Source organism: Gopherus flavomarginatus, chromosome 6 (genome assembly GCF_025201925.1).
Source record: "Gopherus flavomarginatus isolate rGopFla2 chromosome 6, rGopFla2.mat.asm, whole genome shotgun sequence".
Taxonomy (NCBI): domain Eukaryota; kingdom Metazoa; phylum Chordata; order Testudines; family Testudinidae; genus Gopherus; species Gopherus flavomarginatus.
In genome coordinates this window covers 126,878,054-126,905,209 of record NC_066622.1, presented here as the reverse complement: position 1 = coordinate 126,905,209, position 27,156 = coordinate 126,878,054, and the positions used below count along the sequence as shown (strand labels likewise).

The following is a 27,156-nucleotide window of genomic DNA, read 5'->3' as shown; positions in this document are numbered from 1 at the left end:
GTTGGAGCATAGACCTGACCTGAGAATTCGGGAGCTACAACTAGCTCCCTGCTGCCTGCTGCTGCACCCAGAAAAGAATCCAGACCATTGTTTCTCCAGAAAATTATAGGTTTTATCTTATTCAGTTCCTGTAATTAGATCTCACAACTGTACTTATTAGAAAGGTTGTAATGCTAGTAAAGAAATGTAAACATAGGCAATATCTTCTGAAAACCGTAATATCTACCAGTAAGAAAGTAAAACAAAGCTTTTAACCACCCTATGTGCATGTGTAAGTATACTTCTATTTATTTGCACGTGCGCGCGTGTGTGTGTACATAGACACACACCTGGAAAATTTGTTGTTATATATGTTTAGATATAATGTGATAAGAACTTGGTTCAGGACCCACTTTTTTTTGCAGAAATAAATTACTGAAGCGACTGAAATAGAAGTAACTGTAAAGCACTAGATGGCAGCCTTGGTATGCTTTAAAAGGGTTTAAAACTCAAGAACATTTCAAGGAGAGTATTTTAGGTGATAAATACAAGTAGCACTTGTATTAATACTGTTAATGTAAATTTCGCAGGTATTTTAAATTGAAGCTGAAACTTGAAATGAAACTGGAAACAATAAATGTTAGAGTTTGGAATTTGTTTGTATTAGCTGAATTGTAAGAAATGTCCCAGCAGTTAGATTCTCTGCTACTGATCTTTATATTGCTAGTTTTCTTTTGGGACATCATTAGTTTAAACTAAATACCTACAGTAATTGTAAAACTGTCATGCTTGACTTAGAATAATGAGTTCCAATAATTATATCTAACACTAGATTGACTTTGATACAGATTGAGGCAATTTTTATTATTGTTAAATACAGTAACAATAATGACTACAAACTGTCATTGTCTTTTGAATATGTAGAATCATATGAATAAATCCTGTTCAAAAAGAAATCTCTTTGGTATTTAAAGAGGCTAGTGGAACAAATAGCAGTTTGAATCAGACAATCCCAGGATGTTTTGAGTAAAGATAGGTCTTAGCAAACTGACTGCTCACAACGTATAAAAGAACAAAAAGCACCAAACAAACACAGTCTTTGCCTTGAGCTAAAATAACAACACAAACCAATTCTGGCCTTCCAGGGAATTATAAACTAGCCTCACCAAATACCTTAAGCGCCTAATAAAGTATTATGATGCTACCCCAAGCTCTGTAGGTACACTGGCTTTCCTGTGTGTCTGCCTGTTACTTGTTTATATATTGATTTATTGTACCAAACAGTAGCTTGGTTTGCAGCATTTAGAGGCAGGCTGGTGAAAAAAATTTCTTTGCTGCCACTCAGCTCCTGTTATCATCTGACTATGCACAATGCTGGCCTAAGGATTTTGAGGACCAGTGAGGGAGTTCTTTGTACAGCCCAAAGATAACTACCCATTTTACGTAAAAGAAGTGTGTGTCATGAGGAAGGATCTCTAGATATCCTGATGCAGAAGTGGAACCCAGTTCCCTGTTCCTTTCAGGATCAGTTTACAATGATTGATGTTTCCAATGCTATCATTACAAGAAAAAAAGTGCTAGAATTCTAATCAAGGCTTGTAGGGTGAAATCTTGGCCCCATTGGTGTCCATGGGGACAAGACTTTACCCCAGGACCTATTTTGACTCTTCCTTTGACTAGGAGTAAATCACTTAACATAGGAGGACAGTAATCAGTAATACCTCCCTACCTTGAAAGGAAGTTGAGAGGCCTTTTCAAGATTTTCCAGTGAAAGACTCTGTATGTGTTTTTAAATAACTAGAGGTTGTTTTCTATGTCTAAGATAATAGAATCCTGAGCTACATAAATTCCAAGGAGTTGCTTATTAGAATATGGACATCATCAAGTACAGCATTTCTTTGATTGGGTGAATCAGTTCAGTTCGAGACAGGTATATTACAGCCTATGAGACATTGTGGTGTTCATTTATTATCAGACTTCTTTCTCTTTGGGGTGTGGAGTTTATGTAAACTCTTCCCGAAATATACCCCATTGATGGTAAGCTGTAATTTACTGTAGTCTTGATATAAAAGGGTAAGAATGACAGAAAACAAAAGGGCAACCTGTTTGCGGTCTGAAAGGCAACAATGCACATTAGCAAAATAGAAGAAATAACAAACAAGACATTCAGGAAAAAGATTTGAAACACACCCAATATCAGACAATATGAAGGTGTGCTAATAAAAAGTGAAATATTTGGAGAGAGAGTACATATATTGAATTCTTGTCTGAAGAGTGACTCATTGATGGGGTAGGGCAGAAAAGCATCTATAAGGTTCCATTTTTTCTGTGTCCATTATTTCCATTTGTTTATTTTATAAACAAAAATATATCATCATTTTTTCTAAATACCAGCTCTGCAAACTAAACCAGGCATCTGGGAATAAAGTTGGGTTTTTTTTCTTCTCTTGTCTGTCTGCCGATCTGTCAATTTCTCTTTGTCTAATACCAATTCTCATAGTATTATCTGTTATAAATGTTCCGTAAGCGAAATTGGCCATCAGTTATATTTATGCAACCCTGTTGCTTTTAGTGGGTTTGTACAGGTGTAAATAATTGAAACTTAATATTCTGTTGATGATTTGTGGACCAGAATAAAATCCAATTCATCCTTTTTTTGACTGAATTGGCACTCCATGGTTAACAGGAGTTAAAAGCAGTGAAAATTTGTTGTTACTAAAGTCAGCAGATATTACTCAGAATACACATGGGGGCAGCATATCCGTCAATGAAAAGGTTGCTGGCTGTTTCACAGTAACTTTAAAACATTCTAATGTCCACATTCTGAGTGTGGTACATTAGCCTTGCACAGTTACTGATATCTGCTGTAACTCATTGCTTTGTAAAGCACTTTAGAATACACTTCTTATGAAAGACATTGTATAATACATAGTTGTATTTTTTGTATAGCACAGTTTCTATAAAAGTGTAGTAGATTCATTGACACTGTGAGATCTCACTCTTCAAGCAAAGTCCTACTGTTGTGTTAGATTTATGTGTTTTAATTCATAATTAAAAAATAAGGAATTAAACCAAACTGAATTTTTTAAGTTTTGAGCCTTTGGGGTGGTTGCAGGTAATTTAATTTAGGGGAAGACTGAGAATAACACAATAAGTGATCAAATAAAAAACTTTATTTAATATAAAATAGTTAAGTAAACAGGCCTTGCAATATAACCACGCATGACACTGACACTCACATTCTAAGATGAAATGATGCAGTTAGTGGTGATCAGTCCCTAAATGAGGAGAATGGGTATAATCCTTTTTCTAATGGGACAGACATGTATGCCTCATCTAAAATTAGCATGCTACTGTTCATATAATCAACTAAAACAACACCCTTTCACAGTAAATCCACTTTTTTTTTTTTACTATATTTAAATATTTTTACTTACTGACTAGTTAACATTAAGTGTCATCTTAATTAACATGTGGCACACTCGCAAAATGTGTTGTATCCCCTTTTAATGCCTGATCTACTGGAGGATATGACCTACTATGGTTACAACCACCTAATGGATATGCCTTTAGCTCAAATGGTAGAGGTCTGTGCTGCAGTGCTAAAGAACCAGCCTCAACTTCTGCATGGTGAGCTTGGGTACATGCAGAAGTGCATGCATGCTGAAAGAATTTTGGTGGGTTTTAATTTTTGCTATTTTTCAGGGTTATGTTATGGAAATTGATTAATTTTAGGGGAAAATGTGTATATGCATTTCTGGAATAAAACAAGATACGCTATTTATAGGTTTTGTAAAATAAGTTGAACGTTATAGCAGCAGGATTGAAAATAACATCAAAATTTTACTCACCTCACTAACTTTTTCAGAAGATAGATAAATCCTTTCCTTGAGGATAAATTATGGTCGCAAACAGAAAATGGGTGTATCTTTTCAAACATTTTCCCATTACAGTTAGCAGAACGTGTAGTTCACAACTAACTGCTATGCACATATAATGTGTCTTAAGGAATAAAATAAAAATCAGGATACACAACATTGGTTCTATATTATTGCAGTAGTGTACATAACACAGTCATCATAAAACATAATAGAATGTTAAAACAGATAAAATACTTTTATTGTTAAGTCAGTATCAATCAAATCTCTTTTGGTGATTAATGTATTTTTTTTCAAGTTGCATGAGTGACTTTCGCTGTCTCACCCCTCCCTGCTCCACACACAAATTTTCAAATAATCAACTTCCTGTCCTCTTATCTTATGGAACCCCGCCCCCCAAGCCAAATAAAGTAATGGGCAGTAACAAGTCCTATGTGTCATTTCAGAACACACTTCTTCTGCATCTGCTTCTGCATCTTATTGCTAGGTGCTACTTTTTAAGGAAAAAATACACTGAGTTTTTTTATTGATGAAAGATTTATATGATGAGCAACATTTGCAAAAGTACCAAAGTGATTTTTGAAAATGGGATTTACACTCATAAGTGACTTAGGGTCAGCTTTTTAAAGGTAACCAGAAGCCTAAAGATGCAGACAAGTGCTCAGTGGGATTTTCAAACATTTAAATGGGAGTGAGACACTTAGACACTTCTGGAAATCTCACTACATGCCTGACTACATTTTTAGGTACCTACAACCTTTAAAAATCTAACCTTTAGACACATAGGAGTCCAAGTTTCCTTGAAAGTCAATGGGATTTAGACTCCTAAATGCCAAAACACATTTGAAAATTTGATCTGACATCTCTCATTTTTCCAGCAAATCATCATGTACAATTATCTTTTATAACTAACTGCTATGTGATGTATCATCACATTATTTTACTAAATTAAAACAAAAATATTGCTAGTTAGTTGCGAGTGCTGTTGAACAGAGATATAAGCAGGCATTTAAAAATATTTCTTACAGCAAACACTAGTATAACATTTGTATTTATACTGATTATAAGATTTATCAATGTATTTTCATGTTTTCTGGTGGTATAATTTTTTCGACCATTTTCAGATTGTCACCAGGATTCAGGCCTTTACATAATGGGAGAAAGTTGGAATATTAAATATGATTATTTCATTTTTGAAAGACTGGACTGCTGCAATATTTATTTGCTAGTGTATTTGCTTATATTTTGTCCAGAATGCTTCAGTCTGTATTCTTAAAGGAACCCACCTGACTGAAAATATTGCCCCAGTATTAAGACCCCAACAATGTCATATTAATTTCAAAGATGTATTACTTACTTTTAAAATAGTTAATTATTACAGTTCCTTATACCTGACAGAACTTTGCTTTCTGTATATAAGGGCTGTCCCTTAGAATAAGAATCATCGAGCTCTTAGGTCTGTCCAAGTTGCATCTAAAAATCTCTGCAGACAAAGGTCTTTGCTAACTATGCTCTACTATTGTGGAATTAGTTCCTGTTGCTTGTTGTAGCACTCAGCCTGTTTCAACTCTTAAAAATAAAGGAAGAGAAATGTCTGGGATTTTTTTTATTTGAAAACTCTGCTTATATTTTATTAAAAAAATATCATTTTACAACCCCTCCCCTCTTCCATAAAAGATGATAGATCAATACTTTGTGTTGATTATGCTGTTGCTGCTGGTGGATTTTGAAACTCATGCCCCTGGCAGTATGTTATATCAGAAATGTAAGTGGATAAGATAGGAAATAGTTAAAGTTGCACAGCAAATGACCACATTTGTTACATTACATATACAATGGTGGACACTGGTAGTAGTGAGGATCAGTTGACTGTTTACACATTGTGTGTTAGATGTAAGGGAGTTAAGGCATGAATGATGGAACTTCAGTGAAAGTTCAAAAATCAGTTATCCTAGTTTGAAATAGGTCTGGTGGTAACCCTAATTTAGATACAGTACAAGTGTGAGAGAGAGATATTTTGGTCACAAATGACAAACGTGGTCTACAGATCATGGCAAACTGACCTGAAGAAGAGCTTTGTGTGGGTCAAAAATTTGTCTCTCTCACCAAAATAACTTGGCCCAATAAAAGATACTACCTCACCCAACTTGTGTGTCAGAGGTGATCTATAGCAATTGATAATGGAACTCAGTCACAAAAGCCAAATTTCTGCAAATAGAATATGAATATGAATCAGATTGTACTCAACAAACTCTTAATGAAAATACAGCATAATACCTGTAAAGTGCAGAAAGGAGAAGCAAAATGTCTTGTATAATAGATAGATGAAAATACGCCTTGTAGAACTAGCATGAATAGAGAGTGCCCTAAATAGAAAAATGTGGGAAGACTGCCTGTGGCAAGGCTGGCGTTGGAATGATGAAGGAGGTTCCTACTATAACTTTGAAAGAGATTTGAGGAAATAAAAATAGCATGGCACTATTCTTTGATTTTTTTTCCCCCTACAAAGGCAATTTGCCTTTTTATTCACAAAATTAGTCACAGCAATCCAGTCACACAGAATTGTTATGAAAATGTACCAGCTGAGGCACAGAATCTTCTCATTTTCCTTTTACCACAAGAGTGACGACTGTGGAAAAAATGGATCATATTTTATTCTACATAATCCAACAAAAAACCCTCAACAAAACATGAATACCCAGTTGTACTTGTATTGGGCAAGTACAATGTGATAAATTTGCTGGAATCTTTTCTTAATCTAATAAAATAAGTGCTCGGTGAAACAATAATTTAAATAATCTAGGAATGAAAAGAAATAATCTGGCTGTAATGAATAGAATTATCAAACAGTAGTTTATTACCTATCTTCTAGAAACCAGAGATAATTCAGAAAACAAGTTCACTAAGGAGAGAAACATACCAACCCCAAAACTCTGTGCTTAATTCCCAGCTACACCAAGTTTACATAGCTGTAAGCCACCTTTCCCTTCCCTTGATCTCAGGGTGTCTGGGGGTGAATGTACTGCTCTAATTTACCTTACTAGCAGCTATCTGCTGCGCTGGAACTCATAGCACTCTGCCTCCAGTGTGCCGACATGGAATGGGAAAAGCTGGGTGCGTAGTGTTTAACCTCTTGAGTACCATCTCCAATCAAATGTTAATTAATAATATAAGGAATTCCTATATCCATTGTGACTGTGTAAATTACTAATATGTGAAATAAATGTAGTGTGAACTATTTGAATGCTCTGTGTTATCTGTTGAAATGACAACCGAACTTTTATAACAATTTTGCCTTTTAACAGTTCATTTAAAAAAAAACATAGTTCAGGAAACCCCCTTTCATTGTAGGCCTCTTGTTTTATGTGACTGCCTCAAAGGATCCTCACTTTTATCTTTCTTGTGTCCTTCAACCAATTTTTATCCCCTCTATTGCAGCCAGCAACATTGCCAGTATAGCCTCTTCCAATCAATTCTGGTGACTGACTGCCCATTGTCAGTTCCTGTCTTGGCAATGAGCAACCACTCTCAGTAAAATCTTTCACTATCCACAAGCCTAGCTTCCAGAATAGGCCTGCTTTTAGTTAGTACCTTAAGTGGATGGGAAACAATGTGGATTAAGAGCATCAGCAATTCAGCATCTCTGGATTGCAAGATAGGCACCTATACATCAATAAAGTCAAAAAGGAAGCCAGGAGCCTGATCATATGATAGCTGGAGTTTGTAACACCACCTATTATTAAAGTTGCCCCACACTTCTCATTATAAGACCCTGTTTTCAGTGGCTTATAACTTTGCCTTAACCATTTGGACTGAAATTTTCCATGCTGGATGTCTGCCTCCGGCTGAATTTTTGTGGAAAGTTTTAGCCAAACAGTTCAGCTGTTTCAAGGAATGATACTGGGGGAAACATGCCCATGTTAAAAAATTCTGTTGACTGTTTTTTGAAAACTTCTAGCATTCCAATGCTTTGGAGCAGGAACTTGAAATTGGACAGCGGGTGGCCTTTGTGTGAGAGAGGTGCTTTTTGACATCCAGTGAAAATCTGCCCACGTTTGGTTGCATTATATAAGCCTTTAAAATAAACAGTTTGTGCATGCTCAGTTGAGACTTTGGGAAATTTAGCTTCTAAATTCCTTGAAAAGAATAGCGTCTGCACTATGTATGCTCCAGCCTGAGGCTAAGTAGAACTTTCCCTGCAATTGCAACTCAGCTGCTGTGATCTGTGCCAGGTGTGGGTCTGGGCAGCTGAACTGAGAGCAGGAAGACACACTCTCCTATGCTTTTAATGACTCCCTTGCTAGGCCCAGGCAGCATGGAGGAGGAAGCTACTTGATCAAAGGCAGAGAAGACAAGAGAAGAACCTGTGCAGTGGGAAAGAAAAGGTTGGAACAAGGAGCACTGGGTGGATGGGAGACTACAGTTGCCTGGGCTGTCAGCAAATATCTGTGAAAGCCACTGGCAGAGTGTCACATCCCCTTCTAGTGCTGGCCCACGTAGAGGGGTAACTACTACAGCTATTAATTACTCTGTTAGCTCAAATAGCTGAGCTTTTTTGTGGTGGATCTAAAGATTCCATCCTACTAGTGATGACCTATATGAATGTCAATATGATGTCATGTGAATGAATTTCTGTTTTTTGTTTCAAGTTTGCTTTTTTAAAAAATGTAGGAAATTACACATAGACAATCTATGTTAAAATAACAGTAGTAAGGTGGTTTGTAGTTTTTCTGTAGCTGCATTGGTCCCAGGATATGAGAGACACAAGGTAGCTGAGATAATATCTTTTATTGAACCAACTTCTGTTGGTGAAAGAGACAAGCTTCTGAGCTACACAGAGTTCTTCAGGTCTGGGAAAGGTAATCAATGTCGCAGCTAAATACGGGCTGGAATAGATTGTTGAGCATAGAAGTAGGCAATTAACATTTCCCTGGTCATGGGACAAAGGAGGGCTAGTGGCTTACACATTGTTGTAAAGAGACATTAAACCAATATCTCTATTCAATCCATGATTTGTAATGTCTAGCAAAGTTATGAATTTCAGCTCCCAAGGTTGTCTTTTGAAGGTGTTATGCAGGTTTCCTTGGAGGACAGTGTCTGTGAGGTCAGATATGGAGTGATCATTTTGTAAAAATTGTTTGCCTGTGAGTGACCGTGTTTTTGTCTTTTATCATTTTTCTGTGTGAGTTCATTCAAGAGCGTAATAGTTGTATGGTTTCGCCCGCATAATTGTTGTGGGGACATCAAATTGTAATCTTACTAACTGTCGGCCAACTGGGAGAAGGGAGGTCTAGCCTAGTGACTAGAGTTGGCAAGAGGCCTAGTGGCCAGAGTCAGTCATCAAGAGCTCCAAGCCAAGAGTTGAGCTGTAATCAGGAGCCAAACTGGAGGTCAGGAACTGGAGTGAGCAGGGTAGCAGACAAGGAGTGGTTCAAAGCAGAGGCAGGGTGGAGTCAAGGCTGGGTGCAAGGCAAGAGCAGCAGGAACACAGGAGCAGGCACAGTGCTGGATATGAGCCTTGAGAAGCCAGTGAGCTGCTGCTGGCTTAAGAGCCAGCCTGTTGGCATCTGCAGCCATTCAGGCTGCATGGCTACTCAGTCAGCCTGCTGCAAACCAGCTGTACTGATGAGGCTGCCTGGACACTAGCTATGCTGCAGGCCATGATTCCTCACAATATCCTGCCACCCCTTCAAAGGTGCTGTCTAGGGGTCTTGGGACCTGGTTTCTCAGGGTAAGCATTATGGAAGACTCACAGGAGGGCCAGGGCCTGGATGTGGTCTGTGGGTTCCCCTGAACACTCGTCTGGCCATACTTGTCCCAGTCAATTTGCTATTGTAGTTTCCCCAGACCCGACGAGAGTCTAGAATCTGCTGAACCACTTATTCTTCTTGGCCCTGAATGGTTATAGGTGGAGGAGGAGGAGCACTATGGAATAGGAAAGGGTTCTTGATGGATGCTACCTGGAATCCCCATATTAACCCATCATATAATTATGATATATTTCATATAAAGCATTGGATGTAAGATATCATATGAAATGTCATGATTTGCTGAAACCCATTGTTCTGTCCAAATATGTATATACTTCGTGTGTATGAAGTTGAGATTTTGCTGTATGGTTGTTACTGGAATATGTTGTATTTTGATAGTCTATACTGCTAGGTGGTGATCCATTCCCAGGAGGGTGTTAAGCAACCATTAATCAGCAGGGGTGTTGTAAACAAGGAATTTACAGTACTTTAAGGGGGATGCACAAGCATCACACAGTGGGGGATTTCTCAATTCTGTGACTCAGCAAAGCCCGCCAGAACATATCGGAGCTAGTGCTTTCCAGGCACATAGACTGAGGATATAAAATAGGGGACAAGTGGCATCATGCTTTTGCCTTTCTTCTCCCCCAACTATGCGGTAGCAACAAGAAGACAAAGACTTAAGCTGAGGACACTATTCCCGGGCTTAAAGAGGAAGCCTGTGTGTTAAGAACTATAACCTACCTACAACATCCAGTGGGGTGAGAAAAACTGCTTGATCCAAATATTGTCTAACGTAATAAGGTTTAAGATTTAGATTACACGCTTGCCTTTCATTTTCTTTTGGTAACTGTCTCTGACCTATTGTGCCTACCACTTAAAATCTATTTTTCTGTAGATATGTAGAAATGTGTTTTATGTTTTATCTACAACAGTGTGTTTTGCTTGAAGTGCTTGGGAAATCTCAGCTCAGATTGCAAAGGCTAGTGTGTGTCCTCTCACATCAAGGAAGGGGCAGAATGGATAATAAACTTACACTAGTCAGGTTTCTTACCAGGGCAGGATGGTATAATTCTGGGATTTAAGGCTAGGGGCTTGGGAGATTTGCTGGTACCTTTTTCTGTGTGATTTCTTGAGTGGCTCATGGACCAGTCATCCAATTTAGCTGAGTGTGAGGCTCCACATGCTGTTGTGCTGTGATAACAGTGCCTGGAGGGGTTTGATGCTTGTCACTAGCAAAGCATTATGAGAGACAAGCCAGGCTGAAGAGCTAAGGGGGCACAGCAATACCCCAGTTTCAGGTTGTACCCTGGGAATCCTGTCACAATGGTTTTAAAAGTGAGACATGGAAGATGGGATGAATCTTGAGAGAATCTGGTAGCTGCAACTTGAAGGTAATTGGGTTAATCTGTTCATGATCTGGATGGGTCACAGGTACTTGTGGTCCAGCTTTGCAGTGGGGTGAGATGATCACTGGTTCTCAGTGGACAACCAAACCTTATCCCCCTACTCCAAAACCAGGTGTTGGCAGGTGGGACCAGTTGGCGTACCATTTGTAGGTAGCCTTGGTGACTTTTAACTCCCTCTGGACTTCTTGTTGTGCCTGCCGGATGCAGGTTCTGAGTTTGGTAACAGCAGGCATTGAGGATTCAGCAGAGATCTCTGGATGAGCACAGAGATAGAAACCATAGTTAGCAAAGAAGGGAGTCTGCTTGGTGGAAGCATGTATGGCATTGTTGTATATGAACTCAGCATGAGGGATCAGGGATATCCAATCATCTTGATGATAATTCAGGAAGAAATATAGGTATTACTCAAGGACCTGAATGACCCACTCCATCTGCCCATTGGTGCTGGGGTGATAGACTGTTGGGGTCAAGGTCTTGATCCTCAGGCAGCATAGAAATTCTTAGTAGAAGTGGGAAATAAACTGGGATCCTTAGTCAGACACCACTCCCATGGGCAAATCGTGGAGACAGAAGATGTTGCTCACAAACAGGTGGGCTGTCTCCTGAACAAAGGAAAGTGCTTGCCATGGAACAAAATGCACCATCTTAGTTAAGTGGTCAAGGCCTTGGTAAGGCAGTAATTCCACAAACAATCCAAGGAAACAATGGTGCAATGCTGAGGTGGAGTAGGTGAGGGCTGGAGGAGACCCAGTAGTCTTTAACAGAGAGGTCTTGGTCCAGGTGTAATGGTCACAGGACTCCATGTAGGACGCAACAGAGGTGCATACAGCTGTCTACCAAAAGTTCCTGGAAACAGGTGTTGGGTCTTGGAATGACCAGAGTGGCCTGCTAGGGGAGCATCATGGCAGAGTTGTAGGACTCAAAGCAAGTGGCCCCTTCAGGCACATAGAATATGTCCTTCATGGTATAATACCCCGTCTTGGAATGTGAAGCCTATAGAGGTCTGGTCCTGGTCGTGGTCCAAGACTTGAAAGGTTTGGATAGCAAGGGATCGCTAGGCAACTGAATATGGATGGAGAATAACAGTTCACAGGCTACGTGCAGGAAATGAAGTTTGAGGCTTGCGTATCATGGATATTGTCTCCTCACTGGGTTTGTAGCACTCATGCTTTTGTGACAACACATCTGCCTTCCTGTTCCTTGTCCCCAGCGTGTAGGTGACCAGAAACTCAAATTGCATAAAGAAGAGGGACCAGAGTGCATGCTACTGATTCAGGTGCTTGGCCATTTTTAAGTATTGTGATTTTTTGTGATTGATCAGAACTTGGACTGGGAATCTACACCCACCAGAAGATGGCACCATTCTTCAAAGTCTGCTTTGATAGCCAGCAATTCCTCGTCCAGAACATCATAGTTTACCTGAGCGGAAGTGAGTGTTCTTGTGTAAAAGGCGCATCGGTGAAGCCGACCATCAGGAACAGCACGTTGGGAAAGGACTGCCCCAATATGAAGTTTGAAGCATCTGCCTCTACTATGAACTGTCTGGCAGGGTCTGGGTGGATCAGGATGGGGACTTTGATGAACTTCTGTTTCAGATTATCAAAGGCAGCCTGTGCTTCTGGGAACCATGAACATTCGGTCCCTTTCATATTAAGGCTGTATAAGGGCTAGCCAAAGTAGAGAACCCTGGAATAAATAATCTATTCTGTGGACATTCTTCAGTGCCACCCAATCTGTGATGGCTGCCTCCTTTGGAGGGTCCATTTCCAGCCCCTGAGTGGAGATGACATATCTAAGGAATTCAACTGCATTTCTCCTGTTTGACATATTAAAGATTCTGGCATAGCTTTTCAAGAATGCTACGCACGTGCTGTTTGTGAAGAGCCAGGTCTTTGGAGAAAATCAGAATGTCATCAAGGTAGATGATGACAAAGTGGTCTAGCATATGTCCAAATATATTGTTCATACAGTGTTGCATACTCTGAAGGGCATGACTAGAAATTCATAGTGGCTGTATCTAGTACAAAAGGTGGTCTTTCACTCATCTCCCTCCTGCATGTGCCTCAGGTTATAAGCCTCATGCAGATCTAACTTTGTGAAAATACAGACCATGTGGAGCTGGTCTAAGAGCTCATTGATAAGGGGGAATGGTTTCATATGGTCACCTTGTTCAGGCCAATAGTTAGTGCATGCATGGCCACAAGGAGCCATCTTTCTTCTTAATGAAAAAGATAGGAACACCTGCTGGAGATGTGGATGGGCAGATGAAAACTTTCTGAAGTTTCTCCTGCAAGTACATGTGGAGAGAGAACAAAGTTCAGGTTTGGAGAGGGCCTATATCCAATCAAATGAGATCTTGGCTTCAGGCTAGAAATCGATTGGGCAATTGTAAGTGTGATGTAGGGGCAGGATATCTATCTTTCCCTTGTCAGAAACATCAGAGAAGTCACAATACTTGTGGGGGATGTTGGCCAAAGCAGGAGGGGCCTCAGTGGATGCTGAAGAAGGTGTATAGTGAATGAGGCGGGGATTGTAGGGCAAGAAAGGAAGATTTCATAGTTAAGGCAGTGAATGATGCCCTGGAGAATCATATTCTATCCAGGGGCAGCTCCAGGCCCCAGTACGCCAAGCTCATGTTTGGGGCGGCAAGACACTGGGTGCGCTCTGCCAGTTGCCGCAAGGGTGGCAGACAGGCTGCCGTGCTTGGGGCGGCAAAATGCCTAGAGCCGCCCCTGATTCTGTCCCTCTCTTTGCCTCAAACTTAATGATTCTTGTCAAGGTACTTAAACCAAACTTTTCAGAGCTGGTACCTAATTGTGTGTTCCTTATTTTCTGGCTGCTTGACTTGAGACCTTAGAGTCTGATTTGCAGAAGTGCTGAGCACTCTCAGCTGCAACTGAAATCAATGAGAGTTGTGCTTGGAGCATATACAATGCTATGCAGTGCTACATAGCCTGGAAAAATTAGGTTCTATGTATCTCAGATTGGGCACCCAAATTAGATAATTTTGTCCTTAATCTCTCTGTGTCTCAGTTCCCCAATGTAAAATGGGGATATCATCCCTTGTCTCATGACAGTGAATTCATTAATGTTTGTGAAGCATCAGATATTTATAATAATTAGCACCAAAAGAATGAAGTTAAGAAATATTTCACAAAGACTTGACTAGAAGAATAGGTCTATTCATGCATGCATAAAACTCTCATTAACCTTATCAAGAGTCATGTGCACTCAAAGAGGGAAAATAGCACTTTAAAAATAAATAGCAATGCAGAAGTTAAAGCATTGCTTTAAAATTTATTTTTTCTACTTAATTAATTGGCTACTTTGTTTTGCCTGATTATTGTTGTACTTGCACATGAGTTCATTACTGGCATGTTGAATTGTTTCTAATGATTCTTTTGTCTTTCTTAATTGAGGAAGTAGTCAAGGTTTTTTTTAGGATTCAAAACAAAATTGTGAAAAGGCTACCAGAACAATAAGCCCCAGCTGTATTTGACCACAGAAATAACTGACGTGATGTTGGTTAATATGGTGCACATGAAGATCTTGATTCTCCAGTGCCCCCTGCACCTTATGCAATCATACATACCATTGGAAAGTGGATTTAAAATGCTGCTGTTCTGACTTAGTATCATTTTTCCTTGCTTTGCAATGGTGTAAGTGACAGATTACTAGAGCTAGGTGAAAAATATGTTATTTGGGGCGACCAATACTATTCACGAATTTGACACATTTGCTGAATAGTTTTAGCCAAAAAAAACTTGGAAGGGGGGGGAGCTAGATTCAGAGAGAGACTTAGGCAACATTCATAAAATGAAGGTGGTGGTGATGGTGCTGCCAGTTCTTCCCTATAATATTTTATAGTCCTACTGTTAAGAGTATTCACCTGGGATGTGAGGCACCCAGGTTCAGTACTCCGCTCTACCTCATGTGGGTAAGAGAGTTTAAATCTGGGTCTCTGACATTGTATCTGGGTGCCTCAACCACCAGGCAGATAGGATATACGGCAGAGGTGTGTGTGTCTCTCTTCTCCCTGTCCTCCCCTTACCCCAGCTGAAGCTTTTCCACTTTGTATAAATACTTATTGGACCAGAGAGGGCCAGTGAGTCTGACTGTATAGCCTGGTGATTAGGGGATTCACTGGGGTGAGAAACCCAGGTTCTAGAGTCTGCTTCAGTGAATGTGGAACTCCAACGTACTGTAATAAGATAATATTTTTAAAATAGGTGCAGTGAGTGAACAGAAACAAATATGACAGTAGAACAAAGAAAGAAAAAAATAATGAATAACAGATATAAAATAAAGATTTCACAGATACAGTATAAAATTGATAGAAGACTGTCTATTATATCAGATTTCTAGAGCTTTTAAACTGTTGAAAGTGTAACAATAAATAAAATACAAATAGGCTACGTTATGTAAAATATCTAAAAAATCAAAAGTTTCGTTAAAAATAGAAGAAGATAACATTGATTTTTATGTCTCACACTCTTCGAAAAATTTGTTCGATAGTTAAGAGAAAAATCTATGCAATGTGCAAGACATTTAATAGCCTTGTCTTTTTAGAAAATCATTATAGCTAATTAACACTTTGTGAATGAAAAACGTGCTGGGAATTAAATTTGGATGGGGGAAAGTGTGTCTTGGACAGAACTGAAACTCATGGTCCTGATAAAAAATATTATTTTTCTTTCACTTTTATATTGTTTTATCTTTAAGAATACAAAGTGATACAATATAACATTTAAACATCTCAATAAAAGCACACAAACATAAGCAATGGTAGTGTCATATTCACACATACAAATCATCTTTACCTAGTAAAAGAGCAAAAAGAAACCAAGCTGTCAAAGGGGAACATGAAGTATTTCAATCATTCACTTCCAGCAAATTTGAAATTATCTGTTGGAACCTAATAAAAGAACATAATGTTATAATTCTGCATATTGCATTGAGAAACTTATTTCTTTGTTATATAGCCTTATAGATGTGATGAGCAGCTGGTATGTTTTTGCCTTTTACCTCTGATGATTAGTTCACGCTCCATTTGTATAAATGTGGAGAGGATTTAGCCAAGTAACAGCGTTGTTTGTTCAGATGGGCTGTGATATCTGGAAGCCAACTTATTCATCCTAAAGTCTACTTGGAAATAACCATTGTTTGAATTAAATGCAGGCCAGACAGATAAAGCACTGTAAGAGTGCCTTTTAGTTGGTGTTGAACTACAGGTGATAGAGTAGTGATGATTGTATATGCTGTTTGAGTGCTTTACTATCAGCATTTTCACTCTCTTGCCCATGCTGCAGAAAGTTACACTGGAAGATTCTTACTTTCCATTTAATTGGGATCAGTGCTAGTTTTTCCCCCAATTAAAGTTATTTGTTGTTGTGATTGTGTCTCTTATAAACACAAAAAGGTTCATGAAAAGTAAAGGTTAAAGACCTGAAATCATAATTGGTTTAATGCATACTTGCAACAGAAACAAAAGTATATGGAGCTAGATCCTCAGCTAGTGGAAATTACTTGATATAAGTGCATATTAATTCTCATCTCAAGGAATCAATGTTGATAAATATTGTATGCAATTTAAATTAATGTAATTTCTGTTTGTTTAAAGTACTTCATACAACAGGTCTGAATCCCATAATATAACTGGAACTCATACCCGCAGTGAATGCTGTTTTGCTTGGAATCATTCTTTTAGAGTATAAATGTGTTACTGAGCAGCATGGCAGTTGATTCACACTCTGATACTCTGAGTGTCCAGAATACCTTAATTTCTTACCTATCTCATATGGGTATTCCTGCACTGCTGTAAGCTCTCTAGTATAGCCGTAGCTTTGATTACAAAATGTTGCCATATAAAACCAATTTTTATTCTCTTTGGTAATTTACGGTTATTGTGTTGCAGATGCAAGGCCAAGAAAAAAGTGGAAGTCTTGCTGTAAACTATTGTAGATAGTAAAGATATGGGGAGTTATCTAGTACATCATCTTTAAGCATTGGGAGAGGCTTTTATTTTTTCCTGAATAACAAGATCCTTTTTCCTTGGCATTTACTTTACAAAACACAGATTAAATGAGAGTAGCACAGTATCTGTGAAACTGCTAACATTAGTGATGTTGACATATAGCTAAAGGAAAAAATATTCATCTTTATAGTATAACAGACAATGAAAAGCTAAATATTTTGAAGTAATTGAAAATACATATTTCTGGGAAATAATTTTGTTAACTGCTAAGTAACTTCAATTTGAAAAGATTAAATGTAGCTTTTCATCTTCTGTTTATTTTATTTCATTTTATTTTACTTTTTAAAGTAATGTGCACATAAGATGCTAAAATCTCGTCGTCGGAACACGTGGCCTGGGGGTCTACTCTCACCCTCTCACTGTGTGATCTTATGCAGGTCACTTAAGCTTCTTGGCTGAGATTCTGTGCTGCACCTCTAAGAGATCACACCATAAGGCCAAGTGGCAGGCTGTAGTACCTTTAAGACATCTTTGTATTCTTCAAATTCTGAGCTGCTCCATGGTCCCTGGTGTAACGTTAACAGCCCTGGAGGCCAGTCTAGCTTATACCAGCCTGCCCCTTTCTAGCTATGGTCCATAGCACTGCTGAGACTCTCCACAGTGCTGTGTTGTGACCCTGTTCCTGATATGGCCCTCCCAGCTCAGAATCAGCCTAACAGTTCCTCTGTTGGCTGGTCCCAGGGTTTTGAGAGCCCTTTTGCATCACTCCTAGCCCTTTTACTTGTCATAAAGTTGCTGGACCAGGGGTGACAGTCTTATTCTTTGTCTACCTACATTTGTTTATCTACCTATACAGTCAATGGAGATCACAATATTTAGTAATTATATAAAGACCCTATCATGAGGGATAGCAAGACTTTCTTAATTATGTTTGTAAAACCATATAAGTGCAGTTGTACCTCTTAGCTGAGCCTTCCTTGCCACTCCCCTTCTTCCTCTCCTTCTCCCTTGTGGTTTTGCACTTTGCTCATTACTTAGGCTCCCCTTCTTTAATGATGACAGGACAAGCAGCTGCCTCTATGCTGAGTCCACTGCACTGCCACTCACCACTTCTACTCAATCTGGTCAGCCACAAAGTACTGCAAGGAAATGCCAGATTTCAGATCATGACCTAGATTCCCTGTGATACTGCACAGAAGACTTCTTCCTACCTTCACCCTGCCTTCCACTTCCTTGATAGTTGTTACTAGTTTTGTTCAGAGGAGCATAGGTTTTATATATGTAAGATGAGGCTCTGTAGGCATTAGTGGCTAACAGAATTTCATGGAAAGAGGTCTGATTAGAGGACACCAAAAATCATTGTTGGGTATTGTTGCCTGACAGTGGTTTAAAAAGGAACTACTAAACAACCTCCGTTTCCTTTCTTTCCTTTAGTAGGATGAGACTTGGTGATAAAATTTATCATCGATATGAAGGATAATATAGAGGAAATCTTTATTGAAATAAATGACCAAACTCCTATTTGTTTCAATGGAGCCAAGAGTTCACCATAGAACTGCAGCAGTTCTGCAATGGGTGTACTGGCATGGTGTGCTATTGGTGCTAACATTCCAATGTACCCCTTCATTATTAACTGCAGCATATAATTGCAGCACCAGACCTGTGTGTGCCTTTACTGTAGCGACAGTTCTTTTATTTTTCGATATTGTGAAGCTTAGTAATTGTAGCATCTATATAATTCAGTTGCAGAACATGGTAAAATCTATGCAAGTATTACAATAAACCTAAAACATTTAAGTGCATTTTTAACAAAAATTTAAACCATTTTTCAGTGTAAAAATCTAGAAATTGGCAGTGTTCCTACTATATTTTATAGGACCTTCTGAAAAAATGTTCTGATTCAGGAGGCATGACTATCTTGGTAATAGTACAATTTATAATTCAGTGAAAAATAACTCTTGAAACTTTATGCTAATTCTTATTTCTCAAGTTAGACTATTTTGTTTAAGTTCATACTTTCTGACTGCACCAACAGATTGTTTGGTGACAAATACATAAACTTGAAATGCCAGATGACTTTCTGACCTTTACCATTCTCCATATGTTTGAAGTAAAAGTAATAGTAAATGTTCAGGTACTACAGTATGTTTAATATTTTTTAAAATGTATGTGCACCAGAATCCTACTTGGCAGTTTTTTTACAATCTGTTCTTTCCACAGACAGCCTTTTGATTGACTACCAGTTTACCTTCAGCTTACTACAAGAAGATGATCGCCACTTCACTGCCATAAACTTTATAGCAAACCCTGAACAGGTGAGAAATGTAATTAATCAACCCTAATGTAATTTTCTTCCAGCCAAGGATATCAAGTTTTCCATTGTATTTGATTGTAATTTTAGCTCTGCAAGCACCTGTCAGGTATTTAGGGATAATCCAAAACTTGTTGACATCACTGGACTTTCTTTGACTTTTATGCAAGACCCATCTTTAAGCTTCTTTAACTTTCTGAAAAGTAGGTGTACTTGAGATAAATATCTCTAAATTCAGTCTCCATATTTTTGATATTGCAGCTTTCTAAAACATTCATATAACTTGTGAAATTATATTTCTGTCATTTTAGAGGAGCAATCTAAACAAGTAGGTTTGCATTGTTGTTCTCTGTTGTCCTCTTGGAACCTCACTGCAACACAGGCATAGCACATTGTCTGATCAGCAACTCCAAAACATGGCAAATGTGTACCAGCATTGGGCTATTTAGAGTATTGCTTTTAGCTACCTTTCTGGTTACAGGCTTACATTGTTGCAAAATACACAGTCTTGACTGACTAAGCCAGACTTTTCTTAGAAAAACAGAGCTAGGAAGAGAAGACATAAGGTGGGGAAGGAAAAGAGCACACACACAAAGGGTGTATGGGGAGGCAGGGGGAAGGCTGTGACAAAGCCTCTCATCCCAAGTGGTATTTGGGATGCTTCTGGAGCTGGTTGAGGTGGTATTGGCATCTGGTGCCTCCCTCTGCCCTGATCTGATCAGGGCATTTCTCAGAATAGGGATGAAGAAGGTCAGGGGTTCCAGGAGGAGGGGAAGGAGAGTGGCAGCTATGGTAGGGAAGATTGCAAGAGCTAATTTTTTGTCGCGAAATACCCATCCCTAGATATGCGTAAAATTGAGTTATATTTTAATGTGTGAGTCCTCCTCACCTAAAACAGAGAATTTTCAGCAGAGGAAAATTGTGATGATGCAGCGCATAGATTATACGATAAGAAGGTCTTGTGTTTAAGATGTCTCATCTCATTTACCACTTAGGGCCCATCTACACTGCCCTGTGGTTCAGAGTACTGAAGTGTGCACCCAGGTGCATGCTGAGCTGTAATTTTCCCGTGTAAATACTGTGGCTATAAACTAAAAGGTTCCTACTTTGCATTAATGTCGTCCTGCTTGAAGAGGACTACACTACGAACCTTTTAGTTCGTGCCCACAGCGTCCGCACGGCGGAGTTACAGCACAGCTCTTTGGTGTGCACTGCTATTCACACCCCTGTAGCCAAAACTACTGGGCAGTGTAGACATAGCTTCTGTGTAATACTGAGGACATACGTATTTTACTACTATTTTCCTACTTCTCAGGATTTTCAGTCTCATTTTATGATGATGGGAAACTGGCACAAAAACAACCCTAAAAAAATAAATAAATAAAACTTTGCAAAAGGCAGCAGGGACTATTCAGAAATTTTCTGAGTCAAAATAAAATTTAAAAGTGAATGGCCCTAATGCCCTATGGGCATCAGTCTTGGCTAGAGGCTTGAGGCCCCGCCAGGCTGTGAGCCTGTAATTACAGTGAAGTTTGTATGTTTGAGTCTGATTTAAAAGAACTGGATATGTACATTTTGGATGGTTGTATATTGGAAATGAAATGAAGTTTATGGTGGACCTGATATTCTGTGAATGTTTGTTCGTGTTAGTTTACTTTAAAGGGTGATTTCCTTGATTTGTAGTGATTATGTTCCCAGGAAATTCTGAGCAATCTTATCTCAAAGTTAGTTGTGCGTGTGAGTCAGAAAATATTTTCTAAAAGCAAAGGTTACTACAATATATATAGTCTACCAAAGACATTAATGATCTGGAGGATGGCGTGGACTGCACCCTCAGCAGGTTTGCAGATGACACTAAATTGGAGATAGGATACAGAGGGACCTAGACAAATTAGAAGATTGGTCCGAAAGAAATCTGATGAGGTTCAACAAGGACAAGTGCAGAGTCCTGCATTTAGGACAGAAGAATCCTATGAACTGCTACAGACTAGGGACTGAAAGGCTAGGCAGCAGTTCTGCAGAAGAGGATGTAGTGGATGAGAAACTGAATATGAGTCAACAGTGTGTTCTTGTTACCAAGAAAGCTTACAGCATTTTGGGCTGTATAAGTAGGGGCATTGCCAGCAGATTGAGGGATGTGATCATTCCCCTCTATTCGACATTGGTGAGGCCTCATCTGGAGTACTGTGTCCAGTTTTGGGAAACCACACTATAAGAAGGATGTGGAAAAATTGGAAAAAGTCAAGCTGGGGTGTCAATAACAAAATAATTAGGGGTCTGGAGCACATGATTTATGAGGAGAGGCTAAGGGAACTGGGATTATTCAGTCTGCAGAAGAGAAGAATGAGGGGGGATTTGATAGCTGCTTTCAACTACCTGAATGGGGGTTCCAAAGAGGATGGATCTAGACTGTTCTCAGTGGTAGCAGATGACAGAACAAGGAGTAATGGTCTCAAGTTGCAATGGGGGAGGTTTAGGTTGGATATTAGGAAAACCTTTTCTCTAGGAGGATGGTGAAACACTGGAATGGGTTACCTAGGGAGGTGGTGGAATCTCTTTCCTTTGAGGTTTTTAAGGTCAGGCTTAACAAAGCCCTGGCTGGGATGATTTAGTTGGGGATGATCCTGCTTTGAGCAGGGGATTGGACTAAATGACCTCCTGAGGTCCCTTCCAACCCTGATATTCTATGATTCTATGACAGTGGTGGAAACCCACTAACTGGGATCATTTAAGTACACCTCTACCCCAATGTAACAGGACCTGATATAACACGAATTCAGATATAACGTGGTAAAGCAGTCCTCCAGGGGGGTAGGGCTGCTCACTCCAGTGGATCAAAGCAAGTTCGATATAATGCGGTTTCACCTATAACACAGTAAGATTTTTTGCCTCCTGAGGACAGCGTTATATCGAGGTAGAGGTGTATAGACTGGATGAAATATGTTAGAATATCCTTCACTGAACAAATTTTTATTAGCAAGACAAGTAATTTTTATGAATATTTTTATTCATATATAGGCTGGGTTTTTTAGTTTTCAAAAAATAGTGTTTCTTGATTTAGATTGTAATATAAAACACGATCATTGGTGAAAGTTATATCTCAGGGTCATGTCCTGCCAATGGGAGTTTTGCACTTGACTTCACTGGGCCCAATGTTTGCAGTCTACAGTAGATATGTGAAAAAGGGGGTGGAGGATCAAAAAGTTTAATTAATTATGTACAATAGAGGTACATTCAGTGCATTAGGCAGTATGTTTCTGTTATATTTTGTTAATTTTAATGTTATCTTTTCTTTATATCTAGTCAAACAAAAATTTGGATATATCAATTAATGCTTCAAACAACTTTAACCTCAATATTACATGGTCTATTGGTTCTACAGGTAAGGAAGCATTTTGGCATGATGTCTCTGCCCTGTATGTCTCAAGAACTGTTCGTTTAAGCTATTTTAACATAAATGTCCTCTTTGTTGCTAATTTCAGTAATAAAATTTTATAAAATGTATTATTTTACTATTATCATTATGCTAGTATTAATAATGTTACTTAAAATTCAGATAATAATTTGTAATCTGAACAAAGCTTCATTAGTGTGTTAACTTTCTCTTCTATTCAATTAAAATTACTTTGGTAGCAAAAGCTTGTACTCGATTTAATTTTTTTAAATGGCAGTGTTATGAAATGCTGTGATTTTAATTAAGATAAATTACTTCCTAAACTGCTGGGGAGACTGAGATTTTAATTTCTTTGTTTCAGTGTTCAAGCTAAAAATTTAATTATTAACCATAATATTGATATCAAACAATAAAATTCATCTGTGAATGCTGATAAAAGGAGCTGCTTATCTGTTTTTTTTTCCAAACTTTGAACCCCATTATGCCTTTTGCTTTAATAAAGAGGAGGAAAAGCTTTATTTAAGAAGTTTCCATGAACTGGTTCTGTTGGCTTTCTGAAAATATATTCAAGAAGAAGCACAATGCTTACAAGTTAAAATGTACATTTTTTAAAAAAAGAATAAAACTAGACCTTTAAAGATGGTTTAAGAACTTACGTATTCTCGAGAATTTTTGCACTTAGTTGCATCTAACAGTATTTATGGGAGGTCTTGAAAGCTTTGTTTTAACATATCTTTGCTAGAAAATTCTATTTTTTTCCATTATCATCTTTTTTGCTTTACTAAGTCAGCAATGCCCTGATCAAACAGAATTGATGAGAAGCCTTATGGTTTACAATAAATGATATATGGTTATCTGGTTTATTATTCAAGTTTCTAAGAGCAGTTGAAACACTATAGCAATATTTTAAAATGTAGACAAATTCACTTTCTACATTTTAGTAACCTATGAATTTTTATTGAAATAGAATGTAAATTACTAGGGGAAACCATATTAGCTGTGTAGTTAACCGGGATAAGCTTGCTATAAAACTCATATCAATGTATATCTTCCATCAATTTTATGAATCATTCATACTCTTTTGAAATTGGCATGGTAGTGTGTGTGCATTTTCTCTGTGTGTGTATCATATACTTGTATGTTTAATGTATAACATATAATAAAAAAATCATAAAAGAATGTTAAGCTTGCAATGTCAAGTACTCTGAAGTAAAGTTAATTTGCAGTTGCCTGAGCAAACTTACTTTGGCCCCTTTATGATTTAATATTTATTTATATTTTTAGCAGGAACAATATCTGGAGAAGAGATTCCTGTTGTTTCCAAGACTAATATCAAGGAATTTACAGATAGCTTTTCTTGTGAAAAATTCAACTTTCGGAGTAACCCAAACATCACGTTCTATGTGTATGTCAGCAATTTTTCGTGGCCAATCAAAATACAGGTTAGTTGTAAATATTAAGCCATTTACATCTCCTGGTGATGGTGAGAGGTTTGGTTTTGTTACTTAAATGAATATTTCCGCTGCTACTGAGACTGCAGAAATTATTCTTATGTAGACAATATATTCTATTAGAGTATGATTTGTTGTATATATTTAGTCTTTCTGCAAACTGGAGTACCTCCAAATGACTAATTACTTACTCCTGTTTATTTATGTTCCATTAATTATGACATTTGTATTGAGGGCTACTTTGTTTACAAATGTTTGTTCAAAATGAATGGGATTTTTAATCCTCAATTGTACCCTCAAGGTAGAAATTAGTGCATAACAATAACACTCTATATATTCTGATTAGGTTTTTGTAAACCATTAGCTTTCTTACTAATTGAATTTTAATTGGTTAAAGGTTTAATGTCTGTGCGGTACTACAGTGTGACAGCTTGTATACAGCATTGTTGTAGCTGTGCTGGTCTCAGGATATTAATGAGACAAGGTGAGTGAGGTAGTATCTTTTAGTGAATAAACTTCTGTTGGTGAGAGAGATATAACATTTGGTAAAGGTGTATCCATTTAGAATTCATTTTCTCTTTTGGGACTTAAGCCAGTGAGGTGTTTAATACCCTGAATTTCTAGTGATATCAGTGGGAATTGATGGAACTCAGTATCTCTCACGATTCAGTCCTCTAACGTGTGGGATTCTTCCGTAGTTGTTATACTGTTTTGTGGTTTTTTGCTAGAAATTTCAGGGATCTTTCCAGCTTTCATTATTATAGCTACATTTGGGATTACTGAGCCTCTGTCCATCCCACAGAGGACCATTTCAGAAGGTATCTGGATGAAAGGCTTACAGCCTCAATTTCATTAAACAACTATTTTTAGAATAAATTGTTAAAATCACATATGGCTTTCCAAGTCCCTTGTTTTTTACTGAATCCATCACAACAGGCCCAAATTTCCTGCTAGCAGTACTGCCACAGATCAGCCAAGTACATGGCACCCATCACTACAAGCATCCCATAACCATTTCCAAGTCGAGATAATTGGGTATACAAGTTAGGGCTATCCAGTGCAAAAGCTGTTTCACCTATCCATAATAATCATCTTATGAGTAGACCTGATTACCTGGACTGAGCCTAGATTCAGGACGATGGGCTAAAACAGTTACCTTCAAACCATAAAGGAACCTGACACAGAAACATTACCATTTAGCTTGTATATTCTCTAACAGTGGTTGAGCCTAAAATTAGTCAGGCATTTTCTCCTATCCACCAGACTTATTGTGTGAAGATGGGACTACCTCTTCTGCCAGAAATCCCTCATAGTTGGCACTCTTAAATAATTTAACCTATGTATGAGTCAACCAGTCATGTCTTCTCTCATAATGCAAGAGCTGAGGATACCTGAATCACCCTTCTAAGACAAAAATTATTAAGAAGACATAATCCTATAATGTTCATCTATTACCATGCCAGCTTGCCGTGAACTCTGCCTGAAGATCTACATTGTCACAGGGGATGCAGTACTCCACAATCTTGAGGAAAAAGAAACCAAAAGACAAAATCAATACCTGATCGTCTCATCCATGTTCTACTCTAAAACTTGGGCATACTGATGTAAGAGAGAATGAAAACTACCAACTTCTGGAATTGCTGATGTGGTCATATCAAGCATGGCCACCACTTGACTTATAAATGAATGTGGGGTTTTGCCTAATGAGTGAGACCCTATTTTTAAGTACCACTGCAGACTGATAGAATGTTAGTATTCTCCTCTCCCCATGCATTAACAACCAAGAATCTGGGCAAACCACCATAGTTTGGGATGCTCTCGGAGTAAATAAGTCCCCCGCAAACTCTCTCTTCTCTGAGTGCTTGTCCATATATTTGCCGCTCTTGGAGTGCATGTGCCCCATGTGCTCAAGCTTTTTTTATTTTTTATTTTTGGACAGCAGTGTTTGTTGATGCTGCACTTGTGCCCTTGGCATCAGAGTCTGTGTCTCTTGCTCACTGTGCGACTAATACTTTGTACTATAAATAGTTGTTATGATGTTTATGGTTGGTGAGTCATAGTTATTAGTTTTTTATGCCCTTTATTATAAAAAACAAAAAACAATCGTTTCTTAATTTCTCTACTGTGACTTTCCCAGTAACATGTCCAGCCCTTATGGCAGAGCCGAAGTCTCCTGGGTTTAAAATCTGCCCATTGTGATGTTGTGGTGCTGCTTAATGTTGGTAATGCAAGGTACCTATTCCTATTGGGAGGAAGGAACACTATTCTGCCAAGAGGCAGAGACTTAGGTCGACCTCTCCAGGTCTAGCAAGAAAAGGCAGAGATCCCCTCATCCTGCCCCTCTTATAGAGGGCTTAAGGCCTGAAAAGGGCCTGTCTGACATCTTCTCAGGCACTGGTCACTGTGCTTCTGAACTAGCTCAATCAAGCTTCAGGTGTCACCCAGTACTGATCCCTCAATACCAAGCCTCTCAACACTGGCAACTTCAGTACCCACCACTGGCTTGTATCTACCTGCACACAGCACAGCCTTTCTTGTTTGTGAAAACTTTTACAGTTACAAGTAACCATAGTGTCCTGGGGCTGGCTAAATCAGCTCTACTTTCATCTGTGGCAAAGATACCATCCTCCCTGCTAGCCGTTGCCCCAGTACAGTGCTGAGCACCTTAGCAGGGCTAGCCACACTGTAAACTGAAATTTATGTGGGACTCCAATTACAACTGCTCTGCTTCTGGAACTGGAATGTGCTCTAGAGTATTGACTACACGGTGTAGCCAATTGATTGACTACACTCGCAGTTTGTTCAAGAGACCAAATAACCAAACATAGCCAAATTTATTCTCTAAAAACAAAGCAGTACACTACAAAAAGGAGACTTATATACCCACCTTCTGGTAAGTAAATTCTCAGTGTGTTCACCTTTTATGGAAAGAGTGCTTCAAAGATATGCATTTCAGCTACTAGTATTTCTGGTATGATTTTACAAGTGACAAAACTCTTTACACATCACT

General features: G+C 38.5%; 1 protein-coding gene across 5 annotated transcripts in view; it reads left to right on the top strand.

Moving 5' to 3' along the window:
• ATRNL1 (attractin like 1) overlaps window positions 1–27,156 on the top strand; it is a 1,010,697-nt gene that overhangs the window by 462,642 nt on the left and 520,899 nt on the right. For all 5 annotated transcript variants that reach the window (XM_050958929.1, XM_050958927.1, XM_050958928.1 and 2 more), the window contains 3 exons: window positions 19,211–19,305; window positions 22,605–22,683; window positions 23,980–24,137. In XM_050958929.1, the coding sequence (XP_050814886.1) occupies window positions 19,211–19,305; window positions 22,605–22,683; window positions 23,980–24,137 (332 nt within the window). The remainder of the gene's footprint in view (window positions 1–19,210; window positions 19,306–22,604; window positions 22,684–23,979; window positions 24,138–27,156) is intronic.